Source organism: Mustela putorius, unplaced genomic scaffold, assembly GCF_011764305.1.
Source record: "Mustela putorius furo isolate JIRA1106 unplaced genomic scaffold, ASM1176430v1.1 tig00000129_pilon_pilon_pilon, whole genome shotgun sequence".
Taxonomy (NCBI): Eukaryota; Metazoa; Chordata; class Mammalia; order Carnivora; family Mustelidae; genus Mustela; species Mustela putorius.
In genome coordinates, this window is record NW_025421290.1 from 33,213,117 (window position 1) to 33,232,443 (window position 19,327).

The following is a 19,327-nucleotide window of genomic DNA, read 5'->3' on the forward strand; positions in this document are numbered from 1 at the left end:
TTGCTTAGCAAGTCAACATCAAAGTTCACATAGTGAAAATTTTATATGTCTTTTATATATACAGACCTGTATCTGATCCAACTTAAAAAACATTTTATTAAAGTAGGTGTGAGTTTACTAATGATACTGGTCATCCTTGTGGAACTTTCCAAGTAATTTTGTAGTGTTAGGTATTAAATGTTTTTAATTTTCAAACATATGTATATGATATTTTAGACATAAATATGGTATCTAAAATTAAGAGAATATTATTTTGTAGATTATTCTGTTTATACTGTGTCTATTCTTTGAACCCTATGTTTTGGAAGCATGGCTGTTTTATGAAAAAAATACACTATTTTTGCAGGTATTTTCATAATTAGTGAAATGATAGTAATGATAGTAATGTTCTGAGATTGTTTTCCTATCTCCAATGTAGACTAATGGAGACATTAAATTTCAGATGTTGGAGAAAGAGTAATTTTATTATTTTGTTATATTCATTTTAATAAATTCTGAAATTATGTTTAGAAAAATATTTTGTTCTTTAAAAGGGAACATTAAAAATTATAAAATAGATTTTTTAAAAAGATTTTATTTATTTATTTGACAGACAGAGATCACAAGTAGGCAGAGAGGCAGGCAGAGAGAGAGAGGAGGAAGCAGGCTCCCTGCTGAGCAGAGAGCCCGATGCAGGGCTCGATCCCAGGACCCTGAGATCATGACCTGAGCCGAAGGCAGCAGCTTAACCCACTGAGCCACCCAGGCGCCCCTAGGTAATAAGGAAGGTTTAAAAACTCACCTGTGATCTTGCCACCTAACGTTCTTTCATTCAAGTTCTGGTAAAATTCTTTCTGGGGTTCTTTTCTATACACTCAGATACACAGATCCCATTTGGGATTATTTGCCGTGCACAGCTTTGTGTTCTGAATTTGCCTGTGTCCTTGAACATTTTTCAAAATCAAGTTTATTTGACACCGAATATTTTATCTGGTGAATATGGCATTCTCTTGTTGATTACATTACTGTGTGTTTTCTATTTTAAAATTACAGATCAAGTAATTTCTCTCCTATATGATCCAGTGCTTTCCATATTTAGAGCTTTCATTTGTATTTGTTACTGATTTAATTCTAAGGAAAATCATGCAGACAGGCTTCTTGCTACTAGATACCCAAACCTGGAGGAAGCCAGAGGTATCCACTCTCCTCATTTTGCTTTTCTCCTTTATTCCGCCCATAATCACAACCATATGTAGAACTTCCCCCATTATGAGAGATGCTGTCACATGGGTACACATGCCTTGTGGTTATAACTAGCCATGGCAGTGTTGGAAGATAATCTTTTTTATTTTTAAGATTTTATTTATTTATTTGACAGAGAGAGAGAGATCACAAATAGGCACAGAGGCAGGCAGAGAGAGAGGAGGAGAAGCAGGCTCTCTGCTGAGCAGAGAGCCTGATGCGGGGCTCGATCCCAGGACCCCAAGATCATGACCTGAGCCGAATGCAGAGGCTTAACCCACTGAGCCACCCAGATGCCCTGGCAGTGTTGGAAGATTCTTTAGTAGGTTGTTTCTCTGCCCCACAAAAAAAATCTACATATTAGCTTTTATTTTTAATAAGCAGGGTCTCAGTGTTTACAAGATTGTACTGGAATATTGTGCAGAGGTGGTGTTTCCCAGAACATTTACCATCAGTGTAATTCTGAAGTATAAAAGAACCTTTAACAATATTAGCCCTCCACCATCTTCTTTTATAGATGAGGCAGGTCTGGCCCAAAGAGTTAATTGAGACTTGCCCAAGTGCTCTAGCTGTCCATTGGTAGAAATGGAAATAGGAATCAGGCTTACAAATTCTATTTTTTTTTTTTTCCTGTTGTACTAGCACCTATAAGAACCAGTATATAGATTATATAGGTTATCTGGGATTCTTACCTAGCTTGTATAATTATTGCTAATTTATGTAGTATTCTGAATTCTCTCAAGAGGCTTCTTTTCTATTATTTTTTCAGGAGAGAGAAACTGTGATTACGCAATTAGGGAATACCTTAAGGCCACAGATTTTGTGACATCCAAGGCTATAGTGGTTATAGGAGTCTAAGTATTGAGTAGATCAGAATTCATAAACATATATTTTTGTTCCTTCCCTTGAAATGCTTTATTCAAATTATTTGTGAAGTGACACCTAGCAGATTTAAAAAAAAAAATTTTTTTTAAGATTTTATTTATTTATTTGACAGACAGAGATCACAAGTAGGCAGAGAGGCAGGCAGGAAGAAAGGAAGGGAAGCAGGCTCCCCCCTTATCGCAATGAGGGGCCATGACCTTAGCCGAAGGCAGAGGCTTTAACCCACTGAACCACTCAGGCACCCTATGTAGCAGATATTTTAAAGCTTTTATTATATTGGATAAAAACACTTAAGGGATTTGTTTTAATAATATATAATGATCTTTGAAAAATGGTAATTCTTCTGTGTAATTATGATGCCCATTTTTACAGATGGTGGAAACTGAGGTTGCGAGTATAATGGTGACTTGTCCAACATTGCATAGCTTGTGGTGGAAACAGGATATGAGCACAAATTCCTTTTATTTTTTTCCCTTTATTTACTGCCAGCAAAATGACTCACATTTGTATCTTTTCATTGAACTCATATTGTTGAATTTAAATTTAGGGTTATTATATTCAACAGATTACCATATACTCTTTAATTTTTTTAGCTTGACACCAATTTTGGAAAAGAAGTCATCAGTGACTTTGTTAGAAAAATCAAATTAAAACCTGATATTGCCACATAAAATATATCTGTGGCAGGAAAAAATATATCTGTGGCAGGAAAAAATGAATCAATTTTCAGTTCTAATTCAGTTCTCATCTGTTCAGGATTGGTATTTTTCATCATATGGAAAAATATATACGATTGTCAGCTGTCTATAAAGTATTCACTACTTTATAGAGTCACAGTTCTGTATTTTTTTTCTAAGAACTCTTTGTGGAAGGCAGAATTCTCTGATTTTATTTTTTTTGTTTTCCGAATAGCAAGAAAGAAATAGAAGCAAATGAGCTGCTGACTTCTTTCATTTACTTTAGTGTTTAGTGTTTATACTTTCGGACATTTTTAGGCAGGACTTACTCTTTCTTTAGTGCAGCATCTATTTTAAATTGTGTGAGTAGAATAGAGAGAATAAAGTTGTAGCTACCCTGTATTAATTTGGAGGGAAATTTAAACTAGATACTCTAAATATAAACACTGACTGACTTGTTATGAGTAATTTCCTATGAAATTAATTCTTTTTTTTTTTTATGTTTTATTTATTTATTTGTCAGAGAGAGAGGGAGAGAGAGCGAGTACAGGCGGACAGAATGGCAGACAGAGGCAGAGGGAGAAGCAGGCTCCCTGCCAAGCAAGGAGCCTGATGTGGGACTCGATCCCAGGATGCTGGGATCATGACCTGATCCGAAGGCAGCGGCTTAACCCATTGAGCCACCCAGGCGTCCCATATGAAATTAATTCTTAAAAAATCTTTAAAAATATTAAAAAAATGAAGATAAGATGGTCAAATTAAAGGTAGAATTATATGCTTTGTTTTGTATTTGTTACTTATAAAGTGCTTTTAATTGAACCACTTGTAGTCATTAAATCCAGAGTAGTCCTTGACTTTCACAGAGTTGGCTAAAACATCAGAGTCCTTACCGTATATGAAAATCTATGCCAGGTTTTAAGAAACAGTTTTAAAATGCAAAGGTGAAGTGACTATGCAGTGATTAGGGGGAGGGGGCAGTTATACATACAGCTGTGGCAGAGGACGGGGCAAGAAATAAAGGCTGTATAGAAGTACATGTGGTCTCTACTTTCCAAAATGGAAGGTAAGTGTGGAGACGCATTTTCAAACTCTGTTCCATTGGCAGTTACTTTTCTACCAACATTTGCAATCAAAGAGGTTGAATTTAAATGAATATAATGAGTGAAGTCAAAGTTTGCAAATTTTTCATCCCTGATTTGGACTCGATTTAAGAGGACTGCCATTTAATCCTTAATTCATTGAGCCCCTGAAAAAATTACAAAGGCTTTAGAGGAATGCAGTCTTGTTGGACACTTACCTTTAAAATCTTGTACTATTAGTTTGATTTCATTTAATTTTGAGATTGTGAGTGATCGCCATAGTGTAGGAGTTAGGCTAAATAATGGTACATGCAGTTGGTTGTGATGTGGAAAGCCAAGGGGAATAGGCTGCATGAAGTGTCCTGTATTTTATCTGTTTCAGTGCTTTGTTGGGAGGTAAGCGGTCCTAGCTTGCTTGCTTTGGTTAGACCCTAAAAGAGAACATAAAATGAATGTCCAGGTTTGTTTTAAGTGAGGTTGGGTGTTTTGTTTTTGTTTTTAAATCACAGTTTAAAGTGACTCTATCCACTTTGTCATTTAATGTCAAGTGAGCAATAGTCTGTAAATTTTAGGAAAACAACAGGAGGTGGTCATTGTTAACATAAGTTATATTATTTGGAAATTTGTTCTTAACTTTTTCCCCCCATATTCTTTCATTAAGAATAAATGAATGCTTAAGTATATTTTAAGAAAAAAAGAGAATAAGTCCCGATGGTTTTTAAAGACACGGTAAGCTTATAAACATTTCTCTGGTGCTGAATGATACATTTTTATCTTTTGAAAATTAAACAGTGTTCGTTCCAAATGCATAATTTGAAACTCTGGTTGTTTGTTTCCTTGTCCGTATTTTGTTTCAGAAAAAGAAATGCATCAAAAGTGGCTGATTTTAAATAACTAACGTTATTTCTGTTTCCTAGCATTTGACTTAAGAGAAATACATAATAATTGCAAAATGGTCCTAAAACTTAATGAATGCATAAAATACCCTTCAGTGGTATTTTTGTTTCCGACTTTGAATATTAATTTCTAGGAATGTATCCAATACATGTCCTGACACCTTTCTGATTATGCTGCCAATGATTTTTGTATTGCTCAATATTCTTCTAGAAAAAGATACTAAAAAGCCTGAGGCAAGAATAATTTCCTTAAGTGGGGTTAGGAGTTTAAATCTGAATTTGTGTTTTTTTGGTTTCTGTCTTATGGATAAATTTTCTATGTCTGCCTAAGACTAGGTTATGGATTGGAAACTCTTTCATATCCCAATTTTAATATGTACCAAATCATATATCCAATGTTCTAATTATGCCTTACTTTTTTTCTATTAGTGCTTCTGTTTTACTGATGCTTTCAGCTCTTATTCTTACCATACTATTAATTGTAACTTCTTTCCCTTCTTTGAAGGAAATAGTGTAAAGCATCTACTTACAGAGGAGAAAAAAGAATATCTAACCCACAAAATAATAGCACTTTTATTTTAAGAAACCAATATTCTAGTAGGAATTACAGTGTTCTTTTGCTTATTAAATACATATAAAGAAGCATTTCATTCATTCACACATGAATCTGTACTTAATTCATTAATAGATCTTACTAGTTCTATCCTTAAAGCTTGTTTTGCATCTCTTTACTCCTACCCCTGGCAGTGCCCTCGCTTTTGTGACATCAACTGGCCTTGCCATTTACAGTAACCTGTTACTGACAAGATGATTGCCCTCAATGATTTCATTGATTGATTTATTGCAAAAGCAAACTTTCAGAAACATAAGAAGTCATTTGAGTTCAGAGATTTTGTTTTCTTCATTGTCGTATTGTTGGGGTCTATTCTGTTGGGCCCATAGAGCACGCACACACAAAATGCTCACAGAATGAATGGAACATACAAGGACATGTATATTTCAGAAAAATTTATCGATTGACTGCTATCTGAGACACTCTACTAGGTACTGGGATGTTTAAATAAAAAATAAGATCTCTGCCCAATAGGAATTCACAGTCTGCTAAAGAGACAGACATAAAAGACATACAAAGTAGTAGGAACCCTAGAGGGAGCTCCTATAAAGTGCCGGGGGGCAAGAGAAGGGGCAGATATTCCTATCATTCTTAGAGCTCAACTTATCTGTTGTTACAATATCTGCATGGGTGGGGAAGAAAATGCATGTTATTGCACTTTTATAATGGGTGAAAAATTCAGTTTATGACCTTCCCTTGTCCTCTTTGTTCCTAAGTAGTGTTGGGTTCACTAAGGGCACAGGATATACATAGGTTGGATCCATGGAGACTTTTTCAAACTGATCTGAACTGTTGATTTTGGAAGTGCTGCTTTGGTTTTTTGTTTTGTTTTATTTATTTTTAAATACCAATCTCAACATTTAATGTACAGCCATACTTTGAATTTAAAAAGTGCACAGTCACATAAAAACTTGTATTTTTAAGAAACAAGTTTGCAAAAAGTAGTTATGGTGTGGCCAAGATTTAATGTTTTATTTGTTTATTTATTTGCTTCTTGTTTTGTAAGACAGTTTGAACTACAGTGTGGTAATTTTCTAGATGAAACTCTTTTCAGATACCCTGTAATACCCACAGTAGATCCTTCTTTTAGTTGTTCTGCAGTTTCTGCCTTGGTTGGCATTTCATTGTAACTTAACTTCCTTGTAGTTGAGTCAACTCTGTTGGTGAAAGTAATGTGAGCTTTCTTTAGAGAGTTAGATAAATGGCTTCCGGACAGATCCAATTTTTGTTCAGGATAGTTTCATAATTTGCCTTGTAATGCTAGTGTCCTGGATTTAAGGCTTAGGCATAGCAGTTATCTTGAGTTACAGAAATATTCCTTCTCAAAACTTTTTAGGTGATATGTGCTGGTCTATAGTTTCAACATGCCATGCTTCCAATAACTTTGAATTACATTGTTTGTTTTAATTCTAGCCTTTAATCTAATTTTATTTCTCTCTGCCTCTCATCCTGTCTCTCCCTCACCCACAGCTGATGTGTTAAAGATGACCTTGGGGCTGAAATATTGTCATACTTGCTTATTCAAGTTAGTTTTCAATAAAGGAATAACAGTAGCTTTTTTTTTTTTAACAGTAGCTTTGTACTTAATGATTTATTTAGTCATGTGAATGTGCTTTATTTGCTAAGCTTTTTTATTGTTAGGTATGTGAAGACCTGTTTTCATGTCCTGTAGCCAGCTGTATTGCAAATAAAGTGGCTCTTCTGGGCCTCTTAGGACATTGAAGGGATCTCACAAACTTTCGCCAAGGAGATAATATTTTGGACATGCTCTAGTTTATTGAAGTTCTATTTCCTTTAAGATTTTGTCTCCTTACAATCTTTACAGCCTTTGGGAAAGTGAATGTTCTGAGTTGTAAAGAGTGTGCTGCAACATAAATATATAAGTAGAGGAATTTCTCATCCTTAGAATTGCAGATCCATTGATGAAGCCAGTCAACATTGTATGTGTGCACATATGTGTGTTTGAAGACATTGTGAACAGTATTTTTTTTTAAATTTGCTTTAGACACAAATGTCAACAGTGTAATCCTTTCCTTTCCTGAAATGGAAGCTTCATAAAGTCTTTGCTCTCTTGACAATGGAACTATAACTTGCTTACTGTGTGATTAGTATACTTTTTGATTAAAAATGCCAACAGCAGATTTTATGTGTACATAGGGTACATCTCTAGTTTAGATAGATAGCCCCTAAAAGCTTAGGCTTTTTATGCATGCTTGATGTTCCTCTCTCTCTCTCTCTTTTGTGTGTGTGTGTGTGTGTGTTCTGTTCTGAATTTCCCACTACGTCACGTATTTCATTTATAACTATATATATTCAGAAGTATTTTTTGTTATTCTTTCTACTTTATGGCTGTATTAGTCCCCTCATAACTGGCTGTTAACTTTCCTGAATTTTTCGCATTGGGTTTCTAAATTCCAATTTTAAAAACTCAACTTATCTGGTATTTTAATAGTGAGCACATAGTCAGGAGCCAGGAGACTCAAGTTATGGGTTATGACCTCTTTAACTTTGGTTCAGTTATTTATTCTATCTGAACTTTGGTTTCCTCATTTGTGTAATTTAGGGTTGAGTTTATTCTCTAAGGTTCTTTCTCAAACTCAGCCATGGTATAGGATATCTTTCTTTTTGGAGCATACAGACTGCTATAGTCAGCTTCATCTGTAACTGTCTATTTAATCCCATCTTCTTCCCCACAGAGAGGCTCCTTTTGTGGTGCCATGACCTTGACATACATGTCCATTCATGCTGAAACATTGAAGTTGGACTAACTGTGTCTTCCATATTCCTGGAAGTCCACTGCCCTATTCATTGTGCCCCAAAGCCACTTTTTCTTCCAAATTCCTAAACAGTCTCTAAAATACTTCGAGTTACCTCTAATTCTATAGGAAAAGATGGCTTTTGATTAGTCTTGTTGTAGAATTACTTCTGAATTCTCTAGAAAACCAATTACTATTCATAATAGTGCCTAAATATTATCATCTCCCCTTATTAATCCATGTATCCTCAAATCAGACAGGATGATTGGATTGATGTCAGCCAGCCAGTTTTCCACTTCTCCCTCAGAATGAGCTGTGCTAGTTCCATTTGTAGAGCTGTTTCTGAAACATGAAACTGGGAGAAAAAGCTAATTTATTGGGAACAATATAGTATTCAGATAAGTATTCTCAAGCCAGAAGAATGAGGCAAAATGAAAGGGATGACATTTCATGGAGATAGTTGTTGGCTATATAAGGACAGGAGCCTTAATTATTCACTCTGTCCCTAGTACTCAGGAGAATGTCTTACCGTAGTAGGCTTTCTATAAAAATTGTTGAATGAATGAATAAGTCAATACAGAGTGGTACAGAAGTCTGGAAGAGCTTACTTAACTCCTAGATTTAGGTTTTGGAGCACACGCAGATGGAGAACCAGTGTGGTGCAGTGTCTGAAACCCAGTTAAATAAAAGAACATGGATTTACCTGGAATATGATTAAGTGAGGGTAGGGGATCCATCTATCCACTTTAATTCTTGAGTACAGCACTTAGGCAAATGAAAGGACGTTATGGTTTTGTCAACGGTTTTATTCATTGAAACTAGAGCTGTTCATGTAGAGGGTCAGATGACCATTTGCCAGAAATGTCACATAAAAGATTCTTGAAAGAATAATAGGTAGTTAAAACAATTGATCTCAAAGGTCCATGTGAGTTTATAGTTCTGGTGATTCTGTTACTCTCTGTGAGTTTTACTTCAAAGGGAGGTCAGTTGGACCTAGCCTGCTGACTGTCTCTCAAAAGATAGTGAAGTGGGTAATGAAGTTCTCAGTCTTTGCTAAAGAGATTGAATTTATAGTGCCTTTTCTGATAATATCAACATTTTTAGGAATATCAAAATATAGAAATAGTGGATAGTTGATGGAAGAAAGCTGGCTCTGAAGGAAATGAAAAAAGGAAGAACAGTTAGAACATCATTGTGAATTCCCTGGATTTCAGTTGTCCTCTAAATGCTTCAGTAACCCTGATAGGGTTCTTTATTAATATCACACCGGTGAGAATACAGCCGCATTCTGGAGGTCTATGTATGCATAGAAGGAACCTCCAAGCACACATCAGTAGCTTCAGAGGGTCTATAGGTCTACATCGTCATTGATGAAATGATTTTTCCAGTATTGAATTTGAGTCTTTGAAAAACTTTAAATCACTTATTCAACAAAGTTGTGGAGTTTAAAGGTAGTTATAAGCATATTTTGCAGTCTCCCGAAATTGGCAGTTTATTGAGGGAGGCTGGTGGAAGAGTAATTATATTACAGCTATATATATGTGTGTGTGTGTGTGTGTTTATTTATTTATTTAAAACTGATATACATAATATGCTCTAGGAACATTTTGCTTTGGGAAATCTGTAAAGGAAGGAGACTAAGTCTCGAAGGCTAAATTTTGAAGGCTAGGAAGTGTAGGTGGTGGTAGCCAAACAGTACAGGGCCGAGTAGCCTCACCTCTTGGGGGCCTTGACGGAAAGGTTGCTTTCTAGTAAGTAAGCTTCAAAAAGTCTTCAAATGTTGTTCAGAGCCAGGATGTTAATTTTTTTCAGAAAGGCTCCTAGATGAGAGGAAGATTCTGTGACGATATCAATATCTCTAAAGCGATGCCTTATCAGTCAGCAGGGAGAGTTTGGACAGAAACTGAATGTGAACAGAGGAGAAAGTTAGGGAGATGTACTTTAGTCTTCATCAAAACACCACCCAAGAGAATGGAGCACTTGTTCCTGTGGCTTGTATATCCCTGATGTGCCAGTGGACGCACCAGACTGCCATTAGTGTGAGGCCATATATGCATTGTTTCATAAAACAAACTCCTCTCTCTCCAGTTCCCTATTCATTAAGCAACATTGTGATTATAATTTGCCTTCCCATCCAGATTGGTCTGCAGGGAGAAAATGTACTGGGTATGCTGACAGGAACATTCTGATCTATATGGCAGTTATGGTTCTTATTGTAAACTGATGTCGTTAATTGAGTGGCATTCTAGTTTGTACATTAGTCTCTCGTGAGCTTAATGTTACTCTTTTGCTGAAAGATGATTCCACTCAGGGTACCAAAAGGGAAAGAAGATCCAATTCCCAAGTTTACAAAGCTGAGCTACAGACTGCTAGGATGTAGTCATCAAGATAAAGGCTGTCTTGTAGCTACCAGGCCCATTTTCAAATAGTACAGTTCCAGGCAGTGTTGTGTACATCAGAAGTGGTTGGAGAGACATATGAAGGCTTATTTGAGAAGCTACAAGTAGTTGATATATGAGAAAGTGGGAAGGAGGGAGGTATGAAGCTAGAGGGAAGGTAAAATGCTATCTTTCCTTTCATAAGTAACTTTTAATTGAGCGGATGGATCTCTTATTATTTTAACTTCAAGCTGGAGTTTTTGACCACATTATTTTCCTGCTTGTATTATATTTACTAGGGTAGGTAAAGAATGATCAGGTTACTGTGTAATGAGTGAAAACAAAGCTAGCCAGCCGCCATGACTTTTGGCACCATTGTTTATACTTATAATTCTGGTGATTCTGTTACTCTCTTCCAGGTCTGTGCTGCTCAGCTAGAATTTCTCTAGTAATGAAATTGTGCAATCATGACTGAGACTGACTTTGCCTAGAATGGGTCCCCAAGTCCTTGTAAGCTCTTAACGGATTCTTAGAAACCTTTTTTTTTTTTTTCATTAAATGTATTTGCTTACTTGAGAAGTACTTCCATCTTTCTTCTATCAAATTTACATGACTCAAAACATTTATGCACTATGACTGGCATTTGAAAACTTGGACTTTGTAAAAACTATGTTTTTTTTTTTTTTTAAGATTTTATTTATTTATTTGACAGACAGAGATCACAAGTAGGCAGAGAGGCAGGCAGAGAGAGAGGAGGAAGCAGACTCCTGGCTGAGCAGACAGCCTGATGCGGGGCTCGATCCCAGGACCCTGGCATCGTGACCTGAGCTGAAGGCAGTGGCATTAACCCACTGAGCCACCCAGGTGCCCCTAAAACTATGTTTTGATGAAATAAGATAGTAATAGGTATTTTTTTTTCTGAAATGAAACTAACATAATCTTATTTTACCTTTATTTTCTATTGTTTCACTAATATTTATTGAAAACTCAAAGTCAGTTCACGGCATCAGCTTTTACTCTCTAGTCCATTAATGGCATTATGTTATTAAAATGTAAAGGATTTTTTTAACTTCATTTTCTTTTGGTTACATAATTACTTTAATTTTCTTTGCCAAGTATCTACTCACTCAGTGCCCTCAGTGTCCTTTTTCTGAATTCTCTGTAACTTGACCTCAGTTGATGAGTAGGCAAAACATTTTATTTTAGTGAAGTAAGGAGACTGAGAGATCCGTTTTGTACTGCACTCCTTTGAGTTAGTTGTACAAATATTACAAGAGTTTCTTGCCTTTACTAAATAATTAACTTCTGTTTTTCTTACTGATTTTTTAGGAAAAGCATATAAGCAATGAAGAAGAGAACTTAAGAAGGATGGAAGAGGCCAGATTGCAGCTCAAGGATCAACTTCTTTGCCTGGAGACTGAACAGGAATCCATTCTTGGTGTCATAGGAAGGGAAATTGATGCAGCTTGTAAAACCTTCTCCGGGGACTCGATGGAGAAATTGAAAGTAATTATGAGTTCTCATTGTGCCTTTCAGTTAGTTTCTTAATATATAATTATAAGAAGATTTTAATGCATAGTTACATAGTAGTCACATTTTTATTCTGGAAAGTTTTATGAAACAAAATAACATCTTGCACTGTTTAGAATGCAATACTATGTATCTACTGCATGGTCCTGGGAGAGAAAGTGTACTGTTAATTCATGGAATTGCCTCTATCACATTCTGTAAAAGAAAATGTCTTAGAGAGGCAGCAGTTCTGATGAAAAAAAAATCCTTGGAGTCAAGAGGCCATTTTTGTTGTTTTTCGTGTTTTAATGGCGAACATCTATTGAGTACTAGTTATATTACAGGTACTGTAGGATTCTCTCCTTAATCTCTAAAACTACTGTCCTTTAGGTACGCTGATTAAATTCATTTAAGACAAGGGAAAGCAAGGCTTGGAGAGGTTAAGTAGCTTGGCCCTGGCCATGTATCTAGTTAAATGCTAGAAGCAAGACTTTAGACCTTGGGGATCTAACTCCCTGAGCTTAAACACATGAACGCTGTGCTATTTGCTTTCCCTGTTTAGACAAATATACTCAAGTGAGTTTTTCTATCTTTAAAATGGAATGTTGCTATTCAATTTATAGTTCTAATGAATTGAAATAAAAACAGAATTGATCATGAACGTTTTTAATTCCTTGAAGGCGAGCCCCTCCGTCAGTCTAGGTCATAGTACTGCTATGTTGCATTGCACTGCTTCAACACAGTGGGACCATAGCCCTTAGCATTTAGCCATTATTTACCCTGTATTTATTTCATATGATGAGATGGCAGAACTTAAATTATAAGGACTTCTTAGTTTTTAATACTTTCTGGGTGTTTCTTCTTTTTGTCATTTTTTGTTTGTTTGTTTGTTTTTTGGCTTCTTTCTCCTCTTTTTTCCTAATCTTCCTTCATATCCTTTTTCTTTTTTTTTTTTCCCCTCCTTATGTGGTGTTTTAAAGAAAGTAGAACTATATTTCCACACTTGAAGTGGAAGGTGTCTTAGGATTCACCTTTAATAGAAATATCTCAACAGGTAGAATTTGGTGGAGTTGATGGAGTTTCTGCAATATGAATTCCTATCTACATTTTATTTTTTTTAAAGATTTTATTTACTTACTTGGCAGACAGAGATCACAAGTAGGCAGAGAGGCAGGGAGAGGTGGGGGGGAAGCAGGATCCCCGCTGAGCAGAGAGCCCGATGTGGGGCTCGATCCTAGGACCCTGGGATCATGACCAGAGCCGAAGCTAGAGGCTTAACCCACTGAGCCACACAGGTGTCCCCTATCTACATTTTTTAAAATGCTCAGATATCATTTTGAGAGGATTATGAGCCAAATATGAGGAGTCATTGGCTTTAGAGGAAAACTCTTTCAGTTTTGTTGTAGAGCTTATTATTATGATGGCTTATTTTTCCTGTCTGCTGCTGCTTTTTTTATTTGACTTGTCATGTTTACCTATATTTAAAGGATGTGTGACCTTAAGATCCTGATTTCATCTAAAAGAAGCACATACTAACAATGAAATATTTACTCTGTATCTAAGTATTTGTATCAGGATGGCTTATTTTCAGTCAGATAGAGACAAAGAAATGATATCATTTAGATCATGCTATAAGATATATAAACCTTGTTATGGGCAATTACAGGCTAAAACGTAGTGGGTAGATTGCAGATTGCTTAAGTATTTTCTTTTTGAGGCACAAATTATCCTTCCACTGTATTCCAAAAAACACCCAATTTTTTAATAGGCTTTCAAGAATGCAGTGATTTTGGTAATGGGTCTTTCTTTATACCTCTTCTCCTAGAGAAAGACTAATTCAATCCAACTGATGGGTGGAAAGTAAATCTAAAAGAATGGAAATTCTATTAAGTTTTTGTTGTTGTTGTTTTGTTTAGAGTACACCTTTTTTGTTGTGGGTCTCTTTCTATTAATAAATAACTTCTGTTGTTACCTTCCTATGAACTTGGGGGAAAAAAATGAATACTGAAGAATATAACATTTGCTCTCACCTCAAATAAACAACCCAAGGGGTTGTTAAAATAAAATTGATTCTGTGCTTTATAGTTCAGAAATTTAAGGGAGAGTGGTGGTCCTTATAAAGTGTTTTAAAAAAATAGAATAATTCCAGTTATTCCTTGTCATTTGTTGATTTTGTTGGTATATTACTGATGAAATTTTTAGTCATTTTATGTAGAGAGTGACAGCTATGATATGAATTGGATAACAGATATGTAACAAATGAGCCTGAGAAAAGTCCTTGGGAGAATTGATATTATTTCTGATTACTTTTTCTTTCTCCAGCCACCATATTTATTATTTATTCCACTTTAGTAAATGCAAGTAGGGTGTGAAAACTTAAGGACAGACACTTAATAAGCCATCACTATTATAAAACAATTAGGAAAGTGTCTGAATTAAAGTTATATCATTTCACAGACCAATTTTGATAATTGAAGAGCTTTTCTCATAGCACTTGGTCTGAGTATTCACCCATTTGTAGAGTATAAATAGGGTAGTCTGGCTCAAGACAGATGTTGGCTGAAATTGCATCTCCATACTGCTAATGTATGACCTTGGGCAAGTTATGCAATTTATCTTCTAAGAATTCATGTCCCATTTATAAGTTCACTTATTTTGAGGATAAAGTAGAATAAGATATATAGGGTGCATATTATGGAGTGAAATATATTGCACTTAGTGAATACTCAGCTAATGCTAGGTATCATTATTATGTAGTATCTTTTTTTGGTCATATATACATATATTTATATATTTATGTATATATAGATTTTCTTTCAACTTTTTAAAAAGATTTTGTTTATTCTAGGGAGAGAGAGAAAGAGAGGGAGGGAGAGCAAGAATGAATTGTAGGGGCAGGGCGGAGGGGGAAGTAGACTCCCTGCTGGGCAAGGAGCTGAACTTGGGGCTCCATCCCCCGGACTCTTGGATCGTGACCTGAGCTTAACTGACTAAGCCACCCAGGCTCCCCTGTTTCTTTTAACTTTTTATGACAAATTGTTGTTTTAGTTCTCTTGTCGCAATAGACCTTGAAGTCTATTTCCTGATGATGACTTCTTTATATGCAGTAAGTAATAATAATGGTGTTCTATGTTCCAGACGCAGTGCTAACTCTCATTTTATTTAATTTATACTTTGGCCTTATGAGGCAGTTTACCTATTTTATAGCTTAGAGAAATTAAGTCACATTACTTATAAGTGGACAACGCTGTTCTCTTAAACACTAAACTATATATAAATTTATAAAAAAAATCACAAAATATGAATATTACTTATACTCCTATCAAATTATTTTAGACTTTAATCTTGAACACTTGATCTTTGGTCACTGATGTTTTAATTGAAACCATGATACAGATAAATGGAAAAGAACAATAAAACATATAATCAGTGACAGTCATTGACAAGTACATGCTTACAAATAGCAGAGTTTGAAAAGGAAGAAAACACTATGAACTAGAGGCAGGATTTCACTGAAGTCAGGGAGACATGAGAGTTGGGGGTGAGATTTGGATGGTGAGAAAAGTGGAGGAAAGAAAAGTTGGATATGAGCATTCTTGTTTATGGCATATGGTCAGCATCATTACGTATTCATCATCTGTCTGAATGAATTACCTAATGATATTCCTTAGGGGAGGCATCAGCACACACGTCAGGATGTATAGAAATACTTAAGAATAAGAATAAATGTCTCTTACAAAGGGATAGGGTATTTTTAAGCAGAAAATTTCTACAGAGGAGACTGTAAAAATATCACAGGAAGCACCTGTTTCAAAGAAAGTAGGAACTGAAAAAATTCTGTGTTTACAATCATAAAGTCACTGAAAACCTTTGAGCACCATTTCATTAGTAATAAGGCAGAACCAGATGGCAAGGGATTTTACAAATGAGTTGGTCTGAAGGAAACCAAGGCAGCTAGCTGGTATAGACAACCTATTTATTGTAGGATTTTGTTACCATTATGAAATATAAAGCACTATTTGCACAAAGTCATGTTGATTAGTTTCTGTAAGTTCTATACAACCATTAATGAGACAAAATGGCCTTCATAGTATGAAATTAAAGAAGGATAAATGAGACAAAGAATTAAGTTTCCATGTAATTAAATCTAACCCACTGTGAAATATATTACGTGGAACAAGACTGAGGCAAAGAAGTAAATAAAAATGAAGTACACTGGTTTAATTGAGGCTGCTTGCCAGACCTCTGTGGAATCAGCCTTCAGAGATTCTAGCAATGAGAACACTTGAGAGCTGATTCATGTCTGTATTTGAAGTAAATATTTACTGTCAGTGCATATATATGTGTACACATACATGTGTACATACATTGACATACTAGATAAATAGTGGTTTGGAATTGGTTGGGTACTTGAACTTTTTTCTTTTTAAACCTTTAAATTTAGGAACTAAACTTTTGGATGGTATGGTGAAGAATTTCACTTATGGAAGTTCAATTCAGAAAATAATTCTACTTCTAATAGACAATTTCCTTTTTTTTTATTGGTAGGTTTTTTCGTCTAGTCCTGATATTAACTATGATCCACATCGCTGGTTAGCAGAAAGCAAGGTAATTTATCTTTAAGTCCTAAAGTTATCATAATATTTATGACTTTCAAGTTGTCCTATTTGGGCCAGTCATACATTTTGTTATAGAACAGAACATACAAAGCTGTTTTGGGGAAGATATCATCATCATGCATTTAAGAAATTTCCATATTCCTTTAGCTTAACATTTAAAAATTAGTTTAACTGTATAAGAATATAGTTCACAGAATGAGAGAATAAAGGAAGGAAAAAACTGTTGAAATATCAAAACTAGATTGTCAGACAAATTCTTCTGCCTTTTCCTTGGGCTAGGCAATGTCTTGGAAGTATATAAAGGTCAGGGCAGATATAAAAAATATAAACCTTTATTTCCATATACTTAGATACTTAATATATTTTAGTTCCTGGAGGTAAGCTCAAAGCCTGCCAAATCTCCCTGTAGCTCAAACAAATCCCTTCATTTCTCTGGATATCTTGTTTTGTCAATTACAAAATGGGAAGGGTAAACTTTATGTTCTCAAGATAACTTTCTTGCTCTATGGTTCTTTGGCTTGATGATTTAAATTTAAATGGCAGGTGAGCAAATGTAAATAAAATCAAACAATTTGCTAATTTTAGCAAGAAGATTCTTCTGCATTATGGGTTAGTTACCAGCTATTCTCATATATCACATCAACTTGGATATTCCTTCACTAAAATATATAGAAAATCACAACCATATATAATGTAGATGTTTGTTTGTCTAAGTATTGGCACTTAAATTAGTTTTTCAGCTTTAAGATGCTAAAGTGAAAAGTCTTTGATCCCAATTTAAATTCTGTAAGAAAACCAGCTGTACTGTAAACCTGAACAATTGTGTTCCAACTTAGGAAACTTTTAAGTTTGTCCCATATCCTAATTTAAAAATATGAGGAAAGTGAGGTTTTAGAAAAGGTTTGTGACTTTTCCAGTGCCATATAAAGAATGGGAAAATGGATTGGATGTTAGACTCACAGTTAATATTCTTACCATTGTGTGTGTTACTGTCTAAAATTTTCATTCAGCCAAGATTTATTGACTGGGTACTTTTTTGTGTATAGTCATGAGTGGTATAAGTGTTAGGAAGCCATGGAAATTAATAAGGAAAATGGAAATGTATACACATTTTTAAAAATCTTTAGGATGTGTTATATTGTTATAGAAATATATAAACATTGACAAGGAGACACAAAAAGAGGAAGAGCTGAGTATGACATCTGTGCTAGGAGATTAAGGGGGTGTGATGCTACCAGTGTGTTACAGAAGGTTTCTGCAAAAATGCAATATTTAAACTTGATCATACAAAAAATATGCAGAAGTTTTGTAGTTAGCTAATTATAGGTACAATAATGCCAAGAAGTTGAGAATATCTGAGTGAACATAGATAATGCCCTGAGCTTGATGAGTAAGGTACAGGTGGGAGGTGGTGGGGAAAGACAGGGTTCACCTTTGAAGGCCTGCTGTGCATTAAAGAAACCTCTTAAAAAAAATTCTTAATAAGAAACTAGCAGCATTATGATTGACCATTGAAATTTACCCAACCTTGTAAAATTTTCCTCCTACATTAAGTACAGTGATGCTGTTCATTCCTAACCATCTTGATAAAACCAAATGCAAACTTGTATTTATGCCACCTGCATAGAAATTTAGAAATACATGTTTTGCTGTCTCAGAAATTTGGGCCTAGAAACTTTTGTTGTGCATTAAAAAAGCATTTCTCTTTTTTTTTCTTTTTCCCGACTCCTCCATTGTGACAACAAGAGCAATGTACTTGGAATTTTCTTTTAAGTTAAAATCTTTATCATTTCTGAACAGAAAGCTTTCACTGCTGTTTTTCAGTTAAATTATGAGAGGCAGAGATGACTCTTAATCATAGCTCTTTAATTTGGGAGCCAGTGAGCAGTTTTCCCTTATCATTTAATGGGATTGAACTTCTGATCAGACGAGTTTTAATAGTGCATGAGACAAGTGTTCTTCTACAGTGTAAAAGGGTCATGATAAGCAATACCACACTGACCAACTGACTAAGGAGGAATTGAATCTATTTACTAGAAAGATGGTTTAGGTTATTGATGGGCTGCAATACTGGAATTCCCATGAACTATGACTGGACAGCTCTATAAGTATTGAAGATAAGATCTGAAATCAGAGGACAAAAACTATATGGAAAGTAGAATTGCTATTCTGCTAGTCCATGCTTTCATTTTGCAGTATTAGAAGGACCTCTCAGGGCGTTTCGTAATTGTTTTCATAAATCTGCCAAATGAATTTCTTCTGTTAGTGTTAATCCTGGAAGAAGTAGAGGATTGGGTGAGGATAGTGTCACCGTTGCTTTGTTGCGATTGGTTGCCTGATATAAATATGAAGGCCAGCTAGGAGTTGGGCCAGGCTCACAGATAAGATAAGCCAAAAATGGTAAGAACAATACATTACAGGGAGGAAGAGGATTGAGATAGTCATTAACGAATATGAGACAAGCAGTTCCCATACATCAGGGATTTGTTTTTGTCAAAAATCCCAACAAGGTATTTAGAGGCCAAATTTATTCAGTTTAACAGAGAATTTTCTGAGTAGCTACTGTGTCCCAGATGCTATATTATGTCCTGTGGGCATAATAATGAATTTGGGGTGATATGTGCTCTTGAGGAACATTGTTTTCTCTAGAAAAGCTGATACATAGATAATTACAGTATTATCTATAAAAGCTGT

General features: G+C 35.2%; 1 protein-coding gene across 12 annotated transcripts in view; it reads left to right on the plus strand.

Moving 5' to 3' along the window:
- Positions 1-19,327, plus strand: part of CEP128 (centrosomal protein 128) — a 378,971-nt gene that overhangs the window by 129,177 nt on the left and 230,467 nt on the right. For 11 of the 12 annotated variants that reach the window (XR_006604280.1, XM_004739137.3, XM_004739134.3 and 8 more), the window contains 2 exons: positions 11,835-12,011; positions 16,563-16,622. Coding sequence is in view for 11 of the 12 variants with exons in the window: in XM_004739137.3 (XP_004739194.1) it covers positions 11,835-12,011; positions 16,563-16,622 (237 nt within the window). In the remaining variant the exon portion in view is untranslated. The remainder of the gene's footprint in view (positions 1-11,834; positions 12,012-16,562; positions 16,623-19,327) is intronic. The other variant, XM_013058015.2, reaches the window with a different exon arrangement.